The following is a 17,307-nucleotide window of genomic DNA, read 5'->3' as shown; positions in this document are numbered from 1 at the left end:
ATGTGAACCACCGGAGAGTTTAAGATTGTTGGGCCTCGTTCCCTGTGATTCAGCAGCCCCAGGATGAAGATCTAGTACGTGTCAAAGCATAATAATTTCCTATGGGAAAATACCTGTCTGGTTTGGCGTGTGCTTCTAGCAGCAATTACAGTTAGTGGCCAAAGAAGGGAAGTGCTATTTAAAATGCCACCTCGTTTAAAAGTTAAGGGCTAACGTGTTAACCAGATTCACCGAATAAATCGAATGCTTGCAGCCGGCCCAATGGCCAGGCTGCACCGTTCCTTTCCGGGCGGAACTTTGCGGGCGTTACAACTCGGCGCACCGCTGCTGCTGCTGCTGTGAGTCCAGTGCCGGAAGCTGCCCGCCGGAAGTGTCGCGCGCGCCTGCGCGGTGGGCTCGGGTGGGCGGTGGTGTGCCGGCTGCCCGGGTTCTTCGTAAGGTTTCTGGCCGGTAGGCGAGGAATGGAGTTGGTGGGCGGCGGCGGCGGCTCCTCCTCTACTGACCCGCGAAGTACCTACGTGCTGAGTAACCTCGCGGAGGTGGTGGAGCGTGTGTTCACCTTCCTGCCTGCCAAGGCGCTGCTGCGGGTAGCCGGGTGAGGGCGAATGGGGCAGGGGACTTTGGTCCCCGTGGGTGGCGGCTTTGCCCAGACCGGGACCCCTGCACGGGTCTCCTGGCGTTCGGCCGCTGCAGCGCTGCTGACGGCGGGAACGACCCGCCCGGCGGCAACCTTTTGTGCTTTTGCGTCCCCAGAGTGTGCCGCCTATGGAGGGAGTGTGTGCGCAGAGTGCTGCGGACCCACCGCAGCGTGACCTGGATCACGGGCGTGGCGGAGGCCGGCAACCTGGAAGGACATAGCTTGGTCCGCGTGGTAGCAGAGGCGCTTGAGGCAAGTATGGGTGTGTGCCGCGGACAGTCATTTGCAGGCCTGGTGGGCCATCTTTGAAAACTTTTTTTTTTTAAATCACGGTTGTGATACATGCTTTTGCTTTTGTTAATTTGGGGGCTTTTGCTCGTGGTCTGGAAAGACTTTGTAATAGACGTCAGGTTTTGTAAGGGCATGCTGCGGTTTATTCATTATTAGATATTGAGCAATTGAAGTTTACAGGTGTTCACTGTTAAAACGCTCTGTTTTGCAAAGAAGGCATTTTTGCCCAGGGTCACACGCTAGAAGAACTAAATCTTCTACCTAAATACTTAAGCCACAGTCCCTTTTTCATTTGTATCCCTGGATCCAGGAAAGTATGGGGAGGTAAAGACAGGTTATAGAACTGATAGTGAAGCTCCGGTATCTCGGTGAGTGGCAGAGACCCTTGAGAAGAAATGGCCAATTTGATGGTCTATTACTCTTTATCCTTTAGTATGTATAGTATGCAAACATGGAAGTTCTCTTCAACCACAGTGCAGCCTCCGGCTTGGGAAATTATCATTGATGCATGTGTTGATTAGAGGTTTTTTGTTTTTGTTTTTGTTTTTGTTTTCAACGTAACACAAGCTGGAAATGGGGAACCTCAAGTAAGTGTCTTCATCAGATTGGCCTATAGACGGGTCTGTAAAGTGCTTTCTTGATTAATGTCCAGTGTGGGCTGTACCACCCCTGGGCAGGTGGTCCTGGGATGTATGAGAAAACACTGAGCAAACCTTCTGCTTTAGTTTCTGCCTCCAGGTTCCTGCCTTGGTTTCCTTTAGTGGACTGTCACCAGGGATATGTAAGCCAAATAAGGAACTAAACTAAGATAAACATTACCTAGAAAGACCTCTGAAGCTGGCCTGAAGGGGCTCTCACTAGTCAAATTTGAAATAATTTTAGCACCAAAATAAAAGCTGATAGGAACAAATACATCCTTCAGTAAGAGACTCCAAACATACTACTGTCAAGTTTTTGGCCTCCCATTCATATTTTGCTCCAGTACTGTTCTTGATAGCAAAAGTATTCAATTCCCAGTGATTTTTGACTAAAAAAAACCATGTTTCTTTGATTTGTTTAGTTTACCAGCCTCAACACTTAAGAAAATTCAAAGTCAGTTAATTTGTAGGACATTCACAAATTGAGTGTGACTGAGGCTTATTAGATTTTGTATTTTTGTCAGGAGTGATGGGAAAGCAAGGGTGTGTTCCTTTCCCAGCATCTTTCCATGTGGCCTCTGGTTTTCCTGTTTGCATATGCTGTTGTCTCTAATTCAAAGATATATCTGTTACTGTATCGGTTTTGTGCTCACACTGTCTTTGGTTTGGCAAGTGAGCTCCCAGTCCAGCTTCACTGTCTTTTAGGGATGGCCTTTTTTTGCTACCAGATGTTTTTAGCTTGTTTTTTGCCTGCTTCATTCAAGAAATGAGTGGTTTTTCTAATAGTCCTGGTTTCTTTTAGTGGAAAATGGTATTTAGCATCGACAGTCTGTACTGTGTAAATATTCACTGCTTTAGAGTTTGCTGCCTCTAGCTCAGATAGCCCATGTGTATGTGTATGTATGTGTGGATGTGGATGTGGATGTATTTGTGTATGTATGTGTGTATGTGTATGTATATGTGTATGTATGTATATGTGTGTATGTGTATGTATATATGCATATGTATGTATATTTGTATGTATGTGTGTATGTGTATGTATTTGTGTATGCAGATGCAGATGCAGTTCTTCCATGTTGTCAGGGTATTAGTTGCCCCTTGTTGAAGTCACTTATAGAGTATTTGTGTTAACCTGTATAGCCCACCCTCACATTTAAATTCAAATCTCTAGATTATTAATACCTGCTTTCTCTAAGTAGGCTATATTAGTAAATAATGGCAAGGGAAAAGTTTGTACATACTCAGTACAGATGCCTCCCCCATTTTTTGTTTTTTTAAATAGCCACATTTGAATCCTTGAATGAAGAGAGAGAGGCAGAGAGAGCTGACCATATGTGTATCTGGAACTATATTTCTGTCAGTGCATGGAAACTCATGAGTTTCCTTACGTGCATCCAACCCAAATAAGATTTTGTCTCACTTCCTCTCTGCTCATATTTATATCTCCCTTTTTGATGGTGGGAAATCTGGCTCCTCAAAAAAAAAAACCCAAAACAGATTTTATTTGTGTGTGTGTGTGTGTGTGTGTGTGTCTGTCTGTCTGTCTGTCTGTCTGTCTATGTGCATGTGTGCAGATGCCCATGGAGGACAAAAGAATGCATCATATCCTTTGGAGCTAGAGTTAGCAGCTGATTGTGAGTTGTATGAATCTGCTCTGAAAGGACAGCAGGCGCTCTGATCTGTCCAGCGTCTCTCCAGCTCTGGCCCTCATCTTTAATGTGTCTGTCCCGAGTATGTGTCTTTGGTTCCATGCTGTCTTGTGGGGCTTGCTTCTTTACTCTTGGGACTCTTGAACTTACACCCAGAAAGCTGGCTAGCATCTCCCAGGCCTGTTGGAGTATTGTTTCTCTCTGATACGTTGATCAAAACCCTACAGTCGCTGTTTTTAAAAATCTGTTACTTGGGAAAATTCAAAATACTAGCAAAGCATTTTCCACAGAAATGTTCTTTGAAGCCTCATGTACAGCGAGGGAGCTTAAAACAGCCTGCTGATTCATAAAAGAAGTGATTAAATCATAAATCACAAGGTACATTCAGTGATGAGAAAAGCTTCATAAGGGGCTGGCGAGATGGCTTCGTGGTTAAAAGAGTCTGCTGCTTTTCCAGAGGACCCAAGTTCAGTTCCTAGCACCCGCATTAGTGGGTCAAAACTGCCTGTAGCTACAACTGATTTCTGAGGGCTCCTGCACAAGCATGGCACACACTTAGACATATATACAAGAAATAAAAATTTTTAAATGTTAGAAACATTAGATTATTTAGTGTAATCTAGATTAATATAAAGGAAAATTCATAAAGAAGCTAGAACGTTAGTAAAAGTTTCATGTGGGAAATAGGATTGTGTGTGTACCTGTGTGTGTTTGTTTTTTGTTTTTTAATGCCCTTTTAAACTTCCTGTAATTGTTTGCAACTTTTTACCACAGTGGGCATTCTTCTTCTATGGTTGTGAGTTTCATACGTTGCAGTGGTTGTTATCTATAGAGAGTCTTAAATGATAACCCATAATTTGGCTCAAGGTAGCAATTTGACTTTGACCTCTCTGAGCCTTAGGTTCCATTTCTATAAATTGAAAAGTGAGAACAATAATTCTCTTGTATTCTTACAGGGTTCTTGTAAGGATTAAACGTGTTGAATGCATATAACATGTGAACAGTATCCGACTGTAAATTTTCAGTGGATGTTAAGAACTCTCATAATGTCACTATTAAAGTTCGTATAGTAGTAGCCTTAAACAGATAAACTCATGGTGAGACAGAAGCCTGGTGTCTAAATCATATATGCTGCTTTCTCTGTGTTTTCCAAATCATCTTGTGGATGGAGTATTTTAATAGATACAAGGGAAGTTGATTAACTTCCTCTTAGAAATGCTTTGAACTTTTATGGGACAGCTTGCCCTTTGTAGCTTCTTTGAATAGTGGAGTGCCAGGTGCCTTATACTACAGTGAGTGTTTCATTTTGAGGCTTGTCATAGTCAGTTTCTAGTGAGAACTAGGAGGGGAAATGGAGTTGTGTGAGTGCCAGAAAGAAAGAATCTTGGACTCCAAGACGAGGCTTGTATATTTGTTTCAACATAGGATGCTTAAAGGCTGACTACTTGGTGAAAGTTACCCTGCTGGCTGTGGCTGAGGCAGGACCAGGCCCTGACTCCTTCATTCAGCAGAATTGCAGACTGAAAATAACCCACTGACGAGAAGTGGGTCTAGGCATTCAGCAGCGTTGGAGGTGCTGGCAGGTCTGCCTAGCCATAGCTGAAAGGCAAGCAGTCTGAGTGTTGCTACAGTTTTGTCAAAAAGGATTTCCCAAAATATGTAAAAATTGTGTGGAATTTTAAATTGTGGCAACTAGTTACTTTAAAAAATTTCAGGTGATTGATCGCAGTCCTCAGGGGAGGATTTGCCCTGGAGGAGGTGGGAATGGGGGGTGGGCTGGAGGTAAGGGGAAGGGGGAGAATAGGGGAACCCCGTGGCTGATATGTAGAACTGAATGGTATTGTAAAATAAAATAAATAAAATTTTAAAAAAAGATGTCAGGTGAAACCAAGAATTTGCACCCATAGGTCATAGGTCTTACCCTATGGTCTTAGCCCACACCACAGTATTCAGTATCTTTCATGAGTTTACCTAGAACCTACTCTGAAACATCTAGACCTCCCCCAGATTGCAAGGCTGTATTCCATTCTGATAGAACACTTGAGAGAAATCTCCTTCCTTCCATTTAGTTAGCTGTTTTGACACTTGTCTGAAGAAGCCTGCTCAGTGGAAACAGGACACAAACAAGAATGGCGGGGCTGTAAGGATGTCACATGGACGACCCAAGTACAGAGGGTGTGGCATCCAGGAGCAGACTTTGGGAGGTTTGCTCTAGGGTACCTTAATGGAAACAAGTTGAAGGTGCTCGGTAGTAATAAGGGAATCTGTTCAAGTGTGGGCAGGTCTGGGCATGGTAAGCTGGGAGCTGGCAGCGAAAGCCAGAGGGGTACAGCCTGTGCACCACCCCTCCCCCGTTGGGATCTTCCTTATTGCTGTGCCTGTTCAGTACAGTGAGAGGCGCTTTAGCTGGTACACCAAACGTCTGTTCTAAAAGAGTAAATGAACTTCTTGAGTTTGACATGGAAAAACCCACTTCTCAGTAAGTAAGCCGACAAGCGTGGCCGTGACCATGGGAAGGAAGAGGACTCAGGATGGAGGGGGGCGGCAGCGCTGGTGCACTGAGACATACTTGGGGAGCACAGAAGTATTCAGACACTCTTTTTCTTTGCAGAATGTTCGCATCCTACCACGGACAGTTCTCTATATGGCAGATTCTGAAACTTTCATTAGCCTGGAAGAGTGTCGTGGCCGTAAAAGAGGTATATATAAAGAAGAGGGTTGCATTTCTGTTGTTTGTTTTGTTTTTGTCATTGTCCCAGTCCTGAGAGCAAGCCTTCTGAGACTTTTGGGCGCCGCTCCTAGTACACAAGCCTGTGTCCGGCTCGAGCCGAGGAACCCTGTGTGTGCAGATTGATGTCTCACCTCCTGTACAAGTGGAACAAGGTTTTCAGAAAGATGTTCTTGTTTTGGAATACTTTAATCTTCCAGGTATACGTCTTTTTATTAAAACGAGAGCCTGCTTTGGTTACCCAAGCCTGTTCATGTATAATGCAGTGCTCCGAGGTTCCAAAGCTGTTCACAGACACTGTGCATTCTTGCCTTGCTAAGGGGAAATAGAGGCCGAGAATACAAGATGGGGCCTTTGGTCCAGACTTTGCTCTGGACACTGTCTGACTTGACTCTGACTGGCTGGAGTCAGGTAGTCATTGTGCTGTGACATGAACTGAATAGAAAGATCCAGAAAATAGCACCTCTCAGACTCAGTGCTGAGCCAGATCTGATACCTTTGGGTAAAAGTAGTCTATGAACAAAGGGCAAAGGCAAACTGGTGATGGCAGAGGGTAGGTTTAGAATTTGAATCAAATGGACATGAGAATGGGAAAATCACTTATTTTAACCAAAATGTGCAGTGCCTTTCCCCAACCCCACCCCTTTTTCCTTCTTTTCTTCGTTTCTTCCTTCTTTTTCTTTGAAACAAGGTCACGTGTAGCTCAGGCTGGCCTTAAAACTGACTGTACAGCCCAGGATGACCTTGAACTTCTGGTCATCTTGCTTCTACCTTCAAGTGCTAGGATTGCAGCAGGCACCACTTTGGGGTTTATTCAGCACTGTGGCTGATGACGAACCCAGGGCTTCTTGCATTGGCTAGTACTCCACCAACTGAGCTATGCCCCGGCCTCATAACCTGTTTGATTGTTAAATACTGCTTTTTGTGTTTTGTTTTTTTAACACTGTCAGATTTGACATTGAGAGATGGATATTTGATAATTGTGCTGCTGTATTGTTACAGCCAGGAAAAGAACTACCATGGAGACAGCGTTTGCCCTGGAGAAGCTGTTCCCCAAGCAGTGTCAGGTCCTTGGGATTGTGACCCCAGGAATTGTAGGTGAGAGACATTAACAGTTTCTTTTTTGTTTACTTTGATGTGGGGTTCCATAGATTGGTGAATAATTTATAGGTGAAAAGCATATTTATATTTCTGGTCATCTAAAAACAATAGCATTAATCATCCTTGTCATGGTGTTTGTTACATTGTACTTAATGTCTGTCAGGTTGTTGAGGTTCATAGTTCAGATCTCATGGCTGCTTAAAAGCAACATGTAATCCCTGACTTCCCTTAGCCACTCACGGGGAGGGAAGGATCTCATTCTCCCCACCCCAGATTAGGAAAGACCTGCAGCCCTTCCAGTCTGCTCAGTTCACCGACTCTTGCCCCTTGCAGGTAGCTTCTTATCGCAAAGCTGGTGTCGCTCCTTACGTAACTGGACTAAGGCAGTAGCGGTCGCTGTGGCTTTCTTCACACTTCTGAGTTGGCTTAAATAGCTGGTGGCCCTCGTGTCATTACTATTGCTGTTGGGGGCTACGGAGAATCAGAGCACTCATTCCTCATGTCTCTTTTCTTGTCTTTTCGTTACATCCACTGTGGCTTTCCTCGAACTCAGCCATGTTTCTCTTTTTAAGTTTTCTGCTATAGGAATAGGGGTGGGCAAGGAAAGGCCTACGTTGCATGGCAGTCCTGCCTTCCCCAGTGAGTGGGTAGCAGTAGCAGCTTTCCTGTAGTGGCTGCCCTGTTCTGAAGCAGCTTTGACTTGGTGCTGCTTTATGTCCTTTAAAATACCATTCCCAGCCGGGCGGTGGTGGCGCACGCCTTTAATCCCAGCACTCGGGAGGCAGAGCCAGGCGGATCTCTGTGAGTTCGAGGCCAGCCTGGGCTACCAAGTGAGTTCCAGGAAAGGTGCAAAGCTACACAGAGAAACCCTGTCTCAAAACAAAAAACAAACAAACAAACAAAAAAAAATACCATTCCCTCTGCTCCAGTCAGGGTGTGGCCGCCAGTGTTTGCTGGGTCCTCTTCATGCTGGCTGTGGTCATTTAAATAAGAGTGGCCTCCATAGGTTCATATACTTTTGAGTGCTTTGTCTCCAGGGAGTGGAACTGTTTGAAAGGATTACAAGGATGAGGAGGTGTGGCCTTGTTGGAAGTTTGTCATTGGGGATAGGCTTTAAGCTTTCAAAAGCCCATGCCAGGCCCAGTCTCCTCCTCTGCCTGCAGGTCAGGATGTAGCTCTCAGCTACTTCTCCAGCACCGCCCTGCCTGCCTCCATGCTTGAACTGTGATGATCATGGACTAAGGCTCTAAAACTGTACACAAGCCCCTACGTAGATGGATGCTTCCTTTTGTAAGAGTCGCCTTGGTCGTGGGATCTCTCACAGCAATATAACAGTGACTGAGACACTGGTCTTACTGGTTTCTGGTCTTCACGGCTAGTCCTTTGAGCCTAGCTGTTTCTTGACTCTTTCCTGACAGGCCCTGCCAAAACCACTGTTCTGACTTCTACGGTGCTAGGTTGGTTAGTTTTGCCTGGTCAGTGTCATATAAATGGTTGTCCTCTTTGTGTTTTGACTCTTTCACTCAATATAAATATTTTTAACATGTTTTTGAGATTCATTTATTACATTTATCAGTAATTCCTTTAAAACTTAAGTGAGTGTGCTCGTGCATACGCTTGTGTGTGCATGGGGTACTCAGAGGGTTGTCAGGTATCTTCTTCAGTTGTTCTTTTGAGACAGGGTCGTTGAACTTGAGGCTCACTGTTTAACTAGACTGGCTGGCCAGTGAACTTCAGGGATTTGCCTTTCTCTGCTTCTCCCATTGCCTGACCTTAGTGCTTGTCTGGGGGTCAGGTACGGGGAGAAGACTCTGTTCTTCATGCCTTTACAGCGGACATTTTACCAGCCAAGCCAGACTCCTAGCCCTTTATTTAGTGTTTGAGTCATTCTGTGATATAAATGGGACAAGATTTATTTTTCCATTCTTGTTTTGACTCTTGTTTTTCTTGTCCTAGGTATTGTGAATGAGGCTGTGACTTTTTGTATAAGTTTTAAGTTTCTCTGAAACTTAAGAAGTGGACTTTCTGGGTCTTAGCACTGATGTATATTTAACTAAAAAAGAAGTGGCTAGTTTTCCAAATTTCTACCGTTCTGTACTCAGCAATGTACGAGGGCTGTGGTTGCTGAACATCCTTGCTCTTGGGTCACAGCTTATGAATATTAGCCAGGCTAGTGTGTAAAGATGCTTCTTTGAGTGTTTTTCTTTGAAGCTCTCTAGTGACTAGTTGTGTTTGAATACCTTTGGTGCGCTTACTGGGTACTTGTATGTTGGCTTGTGACCTGGCTGGCTCCCTCTGCTGGGGTTTTAATTTGGACTGGCCTGCATCTGCTCACACATTTAAACTTGAGGTTTCCCTCTTGGGCTTGTAGGGTTGTTTGTTTTGCTGTTTGAACGAAATGCTTGCCAAATGCAGCTGTGGTGGGGACTTGCTGAGTTTACAGCTAAGGAGGGGAGGGTCATGTGGCAGAGGCTTGAGGAAGCTGGTCACACTGTGTCCTTCCTGAAGGAGCAAGAGTGACTGCTGCTGCCTGGCTGAAGGACTCCAGGCTCTGGAATGGTCTGCCTGAGGTCACAACCTGATCTACATCCCTCAAAGTGCCCATGTCCTGTCAAGTTAACCAGTGAGACACCATCACAGGCCTGGTCATAAACTTGAATCTTCCTTTTCATGTTTTAAGTTCACACTTACCGTGTGGGGTTTGTCTTCTGAGTTTTTCTCTGAATACCACCCCCACCCACTCAAGGTTCGGGTTTCTAGAAACTTAACACGTAAAAAGATTGATGTGTGTGGCGTTTTGCCTGCCTGTGTGCCTGGTGCTCCTGGAGGCCAGCAGAGGGCATCAGACGCCCTGGGACTGGAGTTAGACAGTTGTGGCCAGCCATGTGGGTAACCGGAAGTGAAGAACAGCAGTTCCCTTCATCTCCACTCAGCAACTGCAGGCAGTTTGGACACTTGATTTTTCTGTTTATAAAAGCGGTTCTTTCTGAAGATATTTGAAAGTACGGTGTAGGGATCACCACCCTAAATTTGCCAGGGACTTTGTTTACTCTAAGACCACTGCTTGATAAGAGCCTAACCTGCAGTTGGGAGGTGCTGTGGGTTGATTAAGGCTCTTACTAACTGCATTTCTATTGGACGGCCGCCTGAAATGTCCTTTTCTCTCTAGTGACTCCAATGGGATCAGGTAGCAATCGACCTCAGGAAATAGAGATTGGAGAATCTGGTTTTGCTTTATTATTCCCTCAAATTGAAGGAATAAAAATTCAGCCCTTTCATTTTATTAAGGACCCCAAGAATTTAACACTCGAACGACATCAGCTTGCTGAAGTGGGTAAGTTGTTATTTACTATTTAATTTTCTTGTTCTTTTGAGATAGGGTTTCACTATGTAGTTTTGGCTGGCTTTGATCTCAGAGACCTTCTTGTCTCCTGAGTGCTGGGGGATTAAAGGTACATGCCATACACCTGACATTGTTATTTATTATTAATAGCTCATTATGTTGATTAACTTGTTCTATTTTAATTCTGGCCAGCTAGCAGCTGCTAGGCTACTGTTGACAAGGCTGGTGATTGGTAGATATTGGTTGCAAATTGTTTTCTTTGCCACGAAGTCCTAGCTGACCTGAGATGAACATTTTTTTATAAGTATTCTGTTGGTAAGCTTGTGTATGTACCATGTGTGTGTCTGCTGCCCGTGGAGAGCAGAAGAGGACATCAGATGCCCTGGAACTGGAATTATAGACAGTTGGGAGGTAAGGTACATGCATGCATGCATTTAATTGTAGTTGAATTTTAAAGGGATTTTTGATCTTCAGTAGGCTCTTACCAATAATTTTGCCTTATTTTTGTTATTTAAAGCAGAAAAACTTAAGTTTTTAAAAACTATTCCTAGTGCTGGGCGTTGGTGGCGCACGCCTTTAATCCCAGCACTCGGGAGGCAGAGCCAGGCGGATCTCTGTGAGTTCGAGGCCAGCCTGGGCTACCAAGTGAGCTCCAGGAAAGGCGCAAAGCTACACAGAGAAACCCTGTCTCGAAAAACAAAAACAAAAAAAAAACAAAAAACAAAACTATTCCTAGTAACCATTTATGATACAAGTTTTTAGAAGAAAAAGTTGGCATTTAGGAGAGAAGGCATGAACTTGGCAAAGTGTTAGGAAATGAACAGTCAAGATTGCTCCAGAGTTTGAGAAAGCAAGTGTGGTTGAATTTGAAGTAGGTCTAGTGTCAGGCTTTGATGGGGAAACTTGTTACAGTAGGCAACTAGCTACTCCAGCAAAGCAGTTGTGAAGACTTATCATCTACATCTGCAGAGTAGATGATTGGGCTTAAACTATCATTGTGCTCATCAAAATTACTTAGCGATAACCCTGCATCTATGTGCAGATGAGCTAGCCTGAAGACATACCTCCATATGCATCAGCACTCAGATGTGTCACTTAGGAATTCCCTCTGGTCACTTCCATGCTGCTAATGTGCAAGTCAGCAGTTGAGTCCTTGTACCTCTGCAGGTTAGTTATACTTTACAGACAAGGAAATAGGTTTGGGAAAGTTAGGCTTGTCCCGGCGTAAAGACTAGCAATGGAAAAATGCTGTAACAGCAAAGGGAAGTTTGGATTGATGGCTCAGAGGACAGAATGTACCCACTGAGAACAGCTTTACTGTCCTGCGAGTGTAATCAGGAAGTGAGAGGGGCTGGTGGAAGGGGTAGGACAGAGCAGTAAGTGTGGGCAGCTAAAGCTGGGATCCCTGCACATGGCCTCAGTGGGGAAGAGGGCTGGACAGGGGCAGGCCCTCTGTGCCCTTCCGGTGGCTTCCGGACTTCACTGAGAGTGCTTTTCCTTTTTTCCCTGTGCACAGATATTGCAGGTGCGTTGGTGGGGAGACCAGAGGTTGACGTCAGGGGCGCATGTCCTGCAGTGTCTCTTAACACTGACTTCTCTTGAATAGCCATGCCCTTGTCCCAAGCTAGTCACTCCTGGCAGTGACACTCGTGTTTCTAAACTAGACTTGACTGTTGCGCCTCAGCTTCTTCCTACTCAGAATGTGTCCTACTAAAGAAAAGGGTCTTCTCTCAATGTGCCAGGCTCCTCTGTAAGAGGGAGGGCCCTTCAGGACTGCCAGTGTGCTTCACTACACAGAGACTTAGAACTTTAGACTCTGCCCCGGCCAGTTCTAGCTGTCAATAATTGATTGTCTTGGCAGCAGCATTGAGGGGAGCTACTGCTCTGTGCTGTGACCTGAAGGTAAAGTTTCCTAGAGTTCAGCACAGAAAAGAATTCCAGGATGAGTGGCTGTGAAACAGAGTTTGAGTTTATTAAAAGGAAATTTTTGTAATATAAATTTCAGCATGGGGGTTGAGAGAGATTTGGGGAAAGTCGATGTAGGCTGCTCCGAAAAAAAGTCGCATGTCATTGTCTTTACACGTCATTAAAGGATTGCCAAGAAGTTGAACTGGAATCACAGAATGGTTCCTGGGATGCTGGACAGGCTTACATTTGCTAAGACAGAGCTTGAGGTCACTAGCATGGAGTTAGGTGTTACTGTTCTGGGATCCTTGATTCATCCTGGGCGGAGCCTGAGCACTGTGCTGTGCCATGCTCCCTTCCCTTCCCATCTGGCCTGCTTCAGTCTTGCTGAGTGACCCTGCCTCCTATCACGATGGAAGGCATGTGGCTGAGGTAAACGGAAACATTGGTGTAGTTAGGGGCTGCATTTTCTTCTGTCCCAGAAGCCACCTGTTTGTAATACTGGCCGGTTTCAAAAGAATGCTGTGAAAACCAGCTCCCAGGGACTCAGGTGGAAGGAAGCTTGGAGCTCTGGGCTGAGATGCTGCTGGCTCCCTGGAGTCCTGCTGCCTGCACGTGGTAGAGCTGCTTTTAGACCGCATTAGAGCCTCCGGGCACTGGCATGCGTGGAATCGGGATGTGGAGCCACCTGACATGGTCCACCAGGGCCACTCTCCAGTCTATAACCGCGTCCTTGCTTGGGTGAGGCGTTGACTGGATCACATTCAAATAGCCGTTTAGCTTTTATTACTGGAAACCAAGAGCTTCAGCGCTACACGGCGTGCACAGGTGCCGGTCAGTCAGCAGGGGTAACTAACAGCTCATCGGGTTGAAGGATGCTTATCTGTCGCCTCTCTGCAGGTCTTCTGGATAACCCTGAGCTCCGCGTGGTCCTTGTCTTTGGCTATAACTGCTGTAAGGTGGGAGCCGGTAATTACCTGCAGCGAGTAGTCAGCACCTTCAGCAACATGAATATCATCTTGGCTGGAGGCCAGGTGGACCACCTGTCTTCACTGACCTGTGAGAAGTAAGCCGGGGCACTTTGCTTTTCTCCCCTGGGTAAATGGAAATTTCAGGTTCTCATTACTTGGGGTTTTTTCAAACAAATTTGAGGAATCAGTGTGGCATTGTATACCTTTAATTCCAGTACTCCGAGGAGGCAGGACCAGCCTGGTCTACATTGATGACTTCCAGGCTAGCCAAGGCTACAAAGTGATACCCTGTCTCAAAAAATACAAAAGAAAAGGAATTGCTAATGTACCAAATCATTTCATTTTGCTGTTGCCAAGAGGTCACTGAACACAATTCTACGTGCAGTCGAAGAACTAAACTTGTATTTATTGTCCTTTAAGAACATCAGAGTTGGGCTCCTTCAGCATTGCCTGTTGATGTATTTTACAGCTCTGGTCCTCCTTGTGATGTTGCTCCTGCAAACAAAGAAGCCATTAAGGCACAGGGCTCTTATTTCAATGTAGTTTCAATAGAGAGTTGATTGCTAATTGTGGGATAAAGGTTTCAGAAAAATAAGGAAGACTAGGTTTTGAAAATGAAATAAGGAAAGGGGGAACTGAAGTGAGGGTGAAGCAGCTTGTTTTAAACAATTTTCAGTGGCCTTTGTGTGGAAGTCATTGTGGATGAGCTGAGAATAGACTGACGCTGGGGTCTGTGCATGCGCTAAGGTGGACACGGACTGCTGCAGAACTCCTGCTGTTGGAAGCGCGCAGTAGGGCCTTGCAAGCTCATCTTTCTAAACAGTCACTTGAAGATTGAGTGCTGTGTCTGAAGCAAACTTCAAAGATGATCTCTGTGGCTCACAAATTCTCTCATGATTAGACTGTAGCCATTTAAAGTTTTCCCACGTTTCCTGGAGGAGGTACATGGGTCAAGTGTTCATGACAAAACTCGTCAGGCTCTAACACTCAGGGCGGGATGGCATCTCCCTCCTTCTCTGGGGAAGAGCAGCCTGTGGGTATCTTACTGGTATCCTTTGGCCTTCAGTTTGGGAAGTATATACCAGATTTTATTTACTTTGTGTGTATGTATATGCGCCACTGGGGCTTGGTGCCTGACTATCTTAGCTTCTTGCTAACCCAGAGACTCTCGTGCATTCTGTAGATTCAGTTGTTGATAAGTAGAATGGAGACTTAAAATGTATGTTTCTTCCCAATGAGTGTTCATTATATGCCTTATAACTTTTACTGGCATGCACATTCTTTTGTAAGGACAGAATGTTTTGATTAAAAAAAAAGTCTTAACAGGGCTGAGGAGGCACTTGACACCAGGGCTGACAGTATGAGTTCAATCCCCGGGACCCACAAGGTGGAAAGAGAAAGGACTCCTTTGCCCTCTGTGGACATGCTCACCCAGCCAATAGAAAAGAGGTTTAGAGATGTGTCTGCACATGAGTTGCCCTCAGGAACCAGAGGTATTAGATTCCCTGGAGCCACAGGTGGTCATGAACCACCTGATGTGGGTGCTGAGAGTCAACTGGGATCTCTGTACGTGCCAACCACGATCTTAACTTCTGAGCCATCTCTCCAGTCCCACCCCAACCCTCCCCCCAGTTGTGAAGTTTTAAAATTCAAACTCAGGCTCAAAGCAGTAGGCAAGACAGGAAGCATTGCAATCATAGTTCTTTAAAGGCTAGTCAACAAAAAGCTAAAACCTGCAGAATCGAAAATTTTTCTCCATGATTTTATATATAATATTGTGTTTGGTTTCTTAAGAAACAGTCCTGGAACTCACTTTGTAGACCAGGTTGGCCTCAAACTCAACAGATACCCGTCTGCCTCCCTGAGTGCTGGGATTACATGTGCCACCACACCTGGCCCATGATTATATAGTTTTTAATACATCTTTTTCATAATTTACCAGTGGTAGGGGTGAGATGGGGGAAGATGCCTTTATGTAGGTGTCATGGGATGGGGACATCAGTTAGTGTCAGTGCTCGCCAGCACCACCACTACAGAGCTGGTGGGGAAGTCTGTGTTGGCATATATAAACCTACCAGGTTCATTTAGAAGGGGCAGAGAGCTAGTTGCTGGGTAATACTAATCCAGGACGAGCTTTTGTACTAGCTTTGTGTTTGTGGCTGGAAAAGGCAGCTGTCCACCTCTTTTTGATCTGCCTGTTTTTAATAACAGTTTAGTTTAATCCTTGTCTGAGGATACATCTCAGACTAAAGTGTAAGTTGTCAAAGGCAGCGGCTCTCTCCTCCCTAGTTAATCACGAGGTGTTGATGGGTTTGTGTTTGTTTCCAGGAGCCCTCTGGATATTGATGCCACAGGTGTGGTTGGACTGTCATTTAGTGGGCACCGAATCCAGAGTGCCACAGTTCTCCTCAACGAGGACGTGAACGATGTCAAGACTGCCGAGGCGGCCATGCAGCGCCTCAAAGCAGCCAGCATCCCTGAGGAGAACACCATTGGCTTCATGTTTGCGTGTGTTGGCCGGGGTGTCCAGTACTACAGAGCCAAGCGGAATGTTGAGTCTGATGCATTTAGAAAGTTTTTTCCTAGTGTCCCCTTATTCGGCTTCTTTGGAAATGGGGAGATTGGATGTGACCGGATAGTCACTGGGAACTTTATTCTGAGGAGGTGTAGCGAGGTGAAGGAAGAGGACTTGTTCCATAGCTACACGACCATCATGGCGCTCGTTCACCTGGGGGCCTCTAAATGAGAGTGGCTCCCACAGATGTAACTTTGGGGCATTGCCTTTTTCAGAAAAAATGGAGACTTGGGATATAAGTATTTTAAGCAAAACTAGCTCCTTTTGTTTCGTGGCTTTGAGTGATGCTCTGAGATCACGATGGGCTGAGTTTTACTATATAGATGAAGGACAACTTTGTACACACAGATCCAGAAGTGAGGCTGGGGTCAGGCGCAAGCAAAGCCAATGTGACCGAGCATCCTGGGAGGAGCAGGAGCCCTCCAGGAGATGGAGGGTGAAGACCTTGTGGTGGTCGGTGAACTTGTAGCAGAATCATGACCTTATTTTCCTTAATAAAGGAGAAAATTAAAGATACGGTTGAGTCTCTCTGCTTCTCAGAAGCTGGAACAAGTATTACTGACTTTTTAACTTTTCTGATAAAGAACTACCTTTGTTTTCATACTGTATGAAGTGACTCTCATAGGTAAGTTAGCATTTTCCTCTTCACAGTAAGGAGGCTGCAAGGGAACAATCAATCTTTTTCACATAGTTCTGAAAATGATATCACCATATTTTGGTTTTCTACCAATAAAATATACTTGAAAACCCACTCAGCTAGTGTATATCTATTGCTTTTGATGAGAGAATAAAGAATGTTAACTACTTCTTCCTCAGTGAGAACCTGGAGCTGAGGGAGAAGTGTGAGAGAATGCCAGTTTGCCCCAGCATCGAAGCTCACAGAGCGTGCTGAGATGGAAACTTTGACTTTCAGTTACTCACATGCCTGTATTCCTCAGTACTACTGTGTTGTGTGTTCTTAATAGTGGCATGACCTTTGTTTGCTCCTTACTGCTTGGAATATGGGCAGGTCGTGAGTCACCTTGGACACTGCAGAGAAGTCAGCACTCCATTGTGGACAGGACCACAGGAATCCTGGGTGTCTACACTTCTGTTGTTGTACCCTCATGGACCTATGCTGCCTGTTTCTAGACTGTTCCATAGGGCAGAAGTTAATGTGGATTTGCACCAGGTCTTTGTTGTAGGATATACTTACAAGGTAGGTGATAAATGACATTTTTGTAATCGTCAGTGGTTTGTACGAAAAGGACACTAGGTAATTGTTAGGTAAAATAATTGCTGGTTTGTTTTGGAAAAAAAAAAAAGTCTAGAAATGGCAGCTGCTACAGATACTTATAAAGCTTCGAAAGCAATCACATTATAAAAAAGCTGGTGTAAACACAACAGTGAAGGTGTGTTCACATACGGAGCTGCCTCCTCAATCGAGGCTCAGATGCCCCACCAGCAAGGCTTTGAAAGCGCTGATTTCT

General features: G+C 45.1%; 2 protein-coding genes across 2 annotated transcripts in view; one reads left to right on the top strand and one right to left on the bottom strand.

The window, feature by feature from the left end:
• The first annotated feature begins 367 nt into the window (after positions 1-367).
• On the top strand, positions 368-16,589 carry Fbxo22 (F-box protein 22). Its single transcript, XM_028865004.2, has 7 exons — positions 368-595; positions 754-889; positions 5,827-5,914; positions 6,946-7,041; positions 10,214-10,378; positions 13,193-13,358; positions 15,592-16,589. Exons 1-7 carry the CDS (start codon positions 462-464, stop codon positions 16,007-16,009), a joined length of 1,203 nt encoding a protein of 400 aa, XP_028720837.1. The 5' UTR covers positions 368-461; the 3' UTR covers positions 16,010-16,589.
• Positions 13,644-17,307, bottom strand: part of Nrg4 (neuregulin 4) — a 75,754-nt gene continuing 72,090 nt past the window's right edge. The window contains exon 8 of the mRNA XM_028865132.2: positions 13,644-13,758. The gene's annotated coding sequence lies outside the window, so the exon portion shown is untranslated. The remainder of the gene's footprint in view (positions 13,759-17,307) is intronic.

Source organism: Peromyscus leucopus, chromosome 7, assembly GCF_004664715.2.
Source record: "Peromyscus leucopus breed LL Stock chromosome 7, UCI_PerLeu_2.1, whole genome shotgun sequence".
NCBI classification, from domain to species: domain Eukaryota; kingdom Metazoa; phylum Chordata; class Mammalia; order Rodentia; family Cricetidae; genus Peromyscus; species Peromyscus leucopus.
The sequence above is the reverse complement of the archived record's forward strand: the minus strand, read 5'-3'. Positions and strand labels throughout refer to the sequence as shown.

Coding starts and splice junctions, on each gene's coding strand:
- Fbxo22 (XM_028865004.2), top strand. CDS start 462: ATGGAGTTGGTGGGCGGCGGCGGCGGCTCCTCCTCTACTGACCCGCGA. Junction 890..5,826: donor TGGTAGCAGAGGCGCTTGAG/GCAAGTATGGGT, acceptor TTTTCTTTGCAG/AATGTTCGCATCCTACCACG. Junction 7,042..10,213: donor TGTGACCCCAGGAATTGTAG/GTGAGAGACATT, acceptor TTTTCTCTCTAG/TGACTCCAATGGGATCAGGT.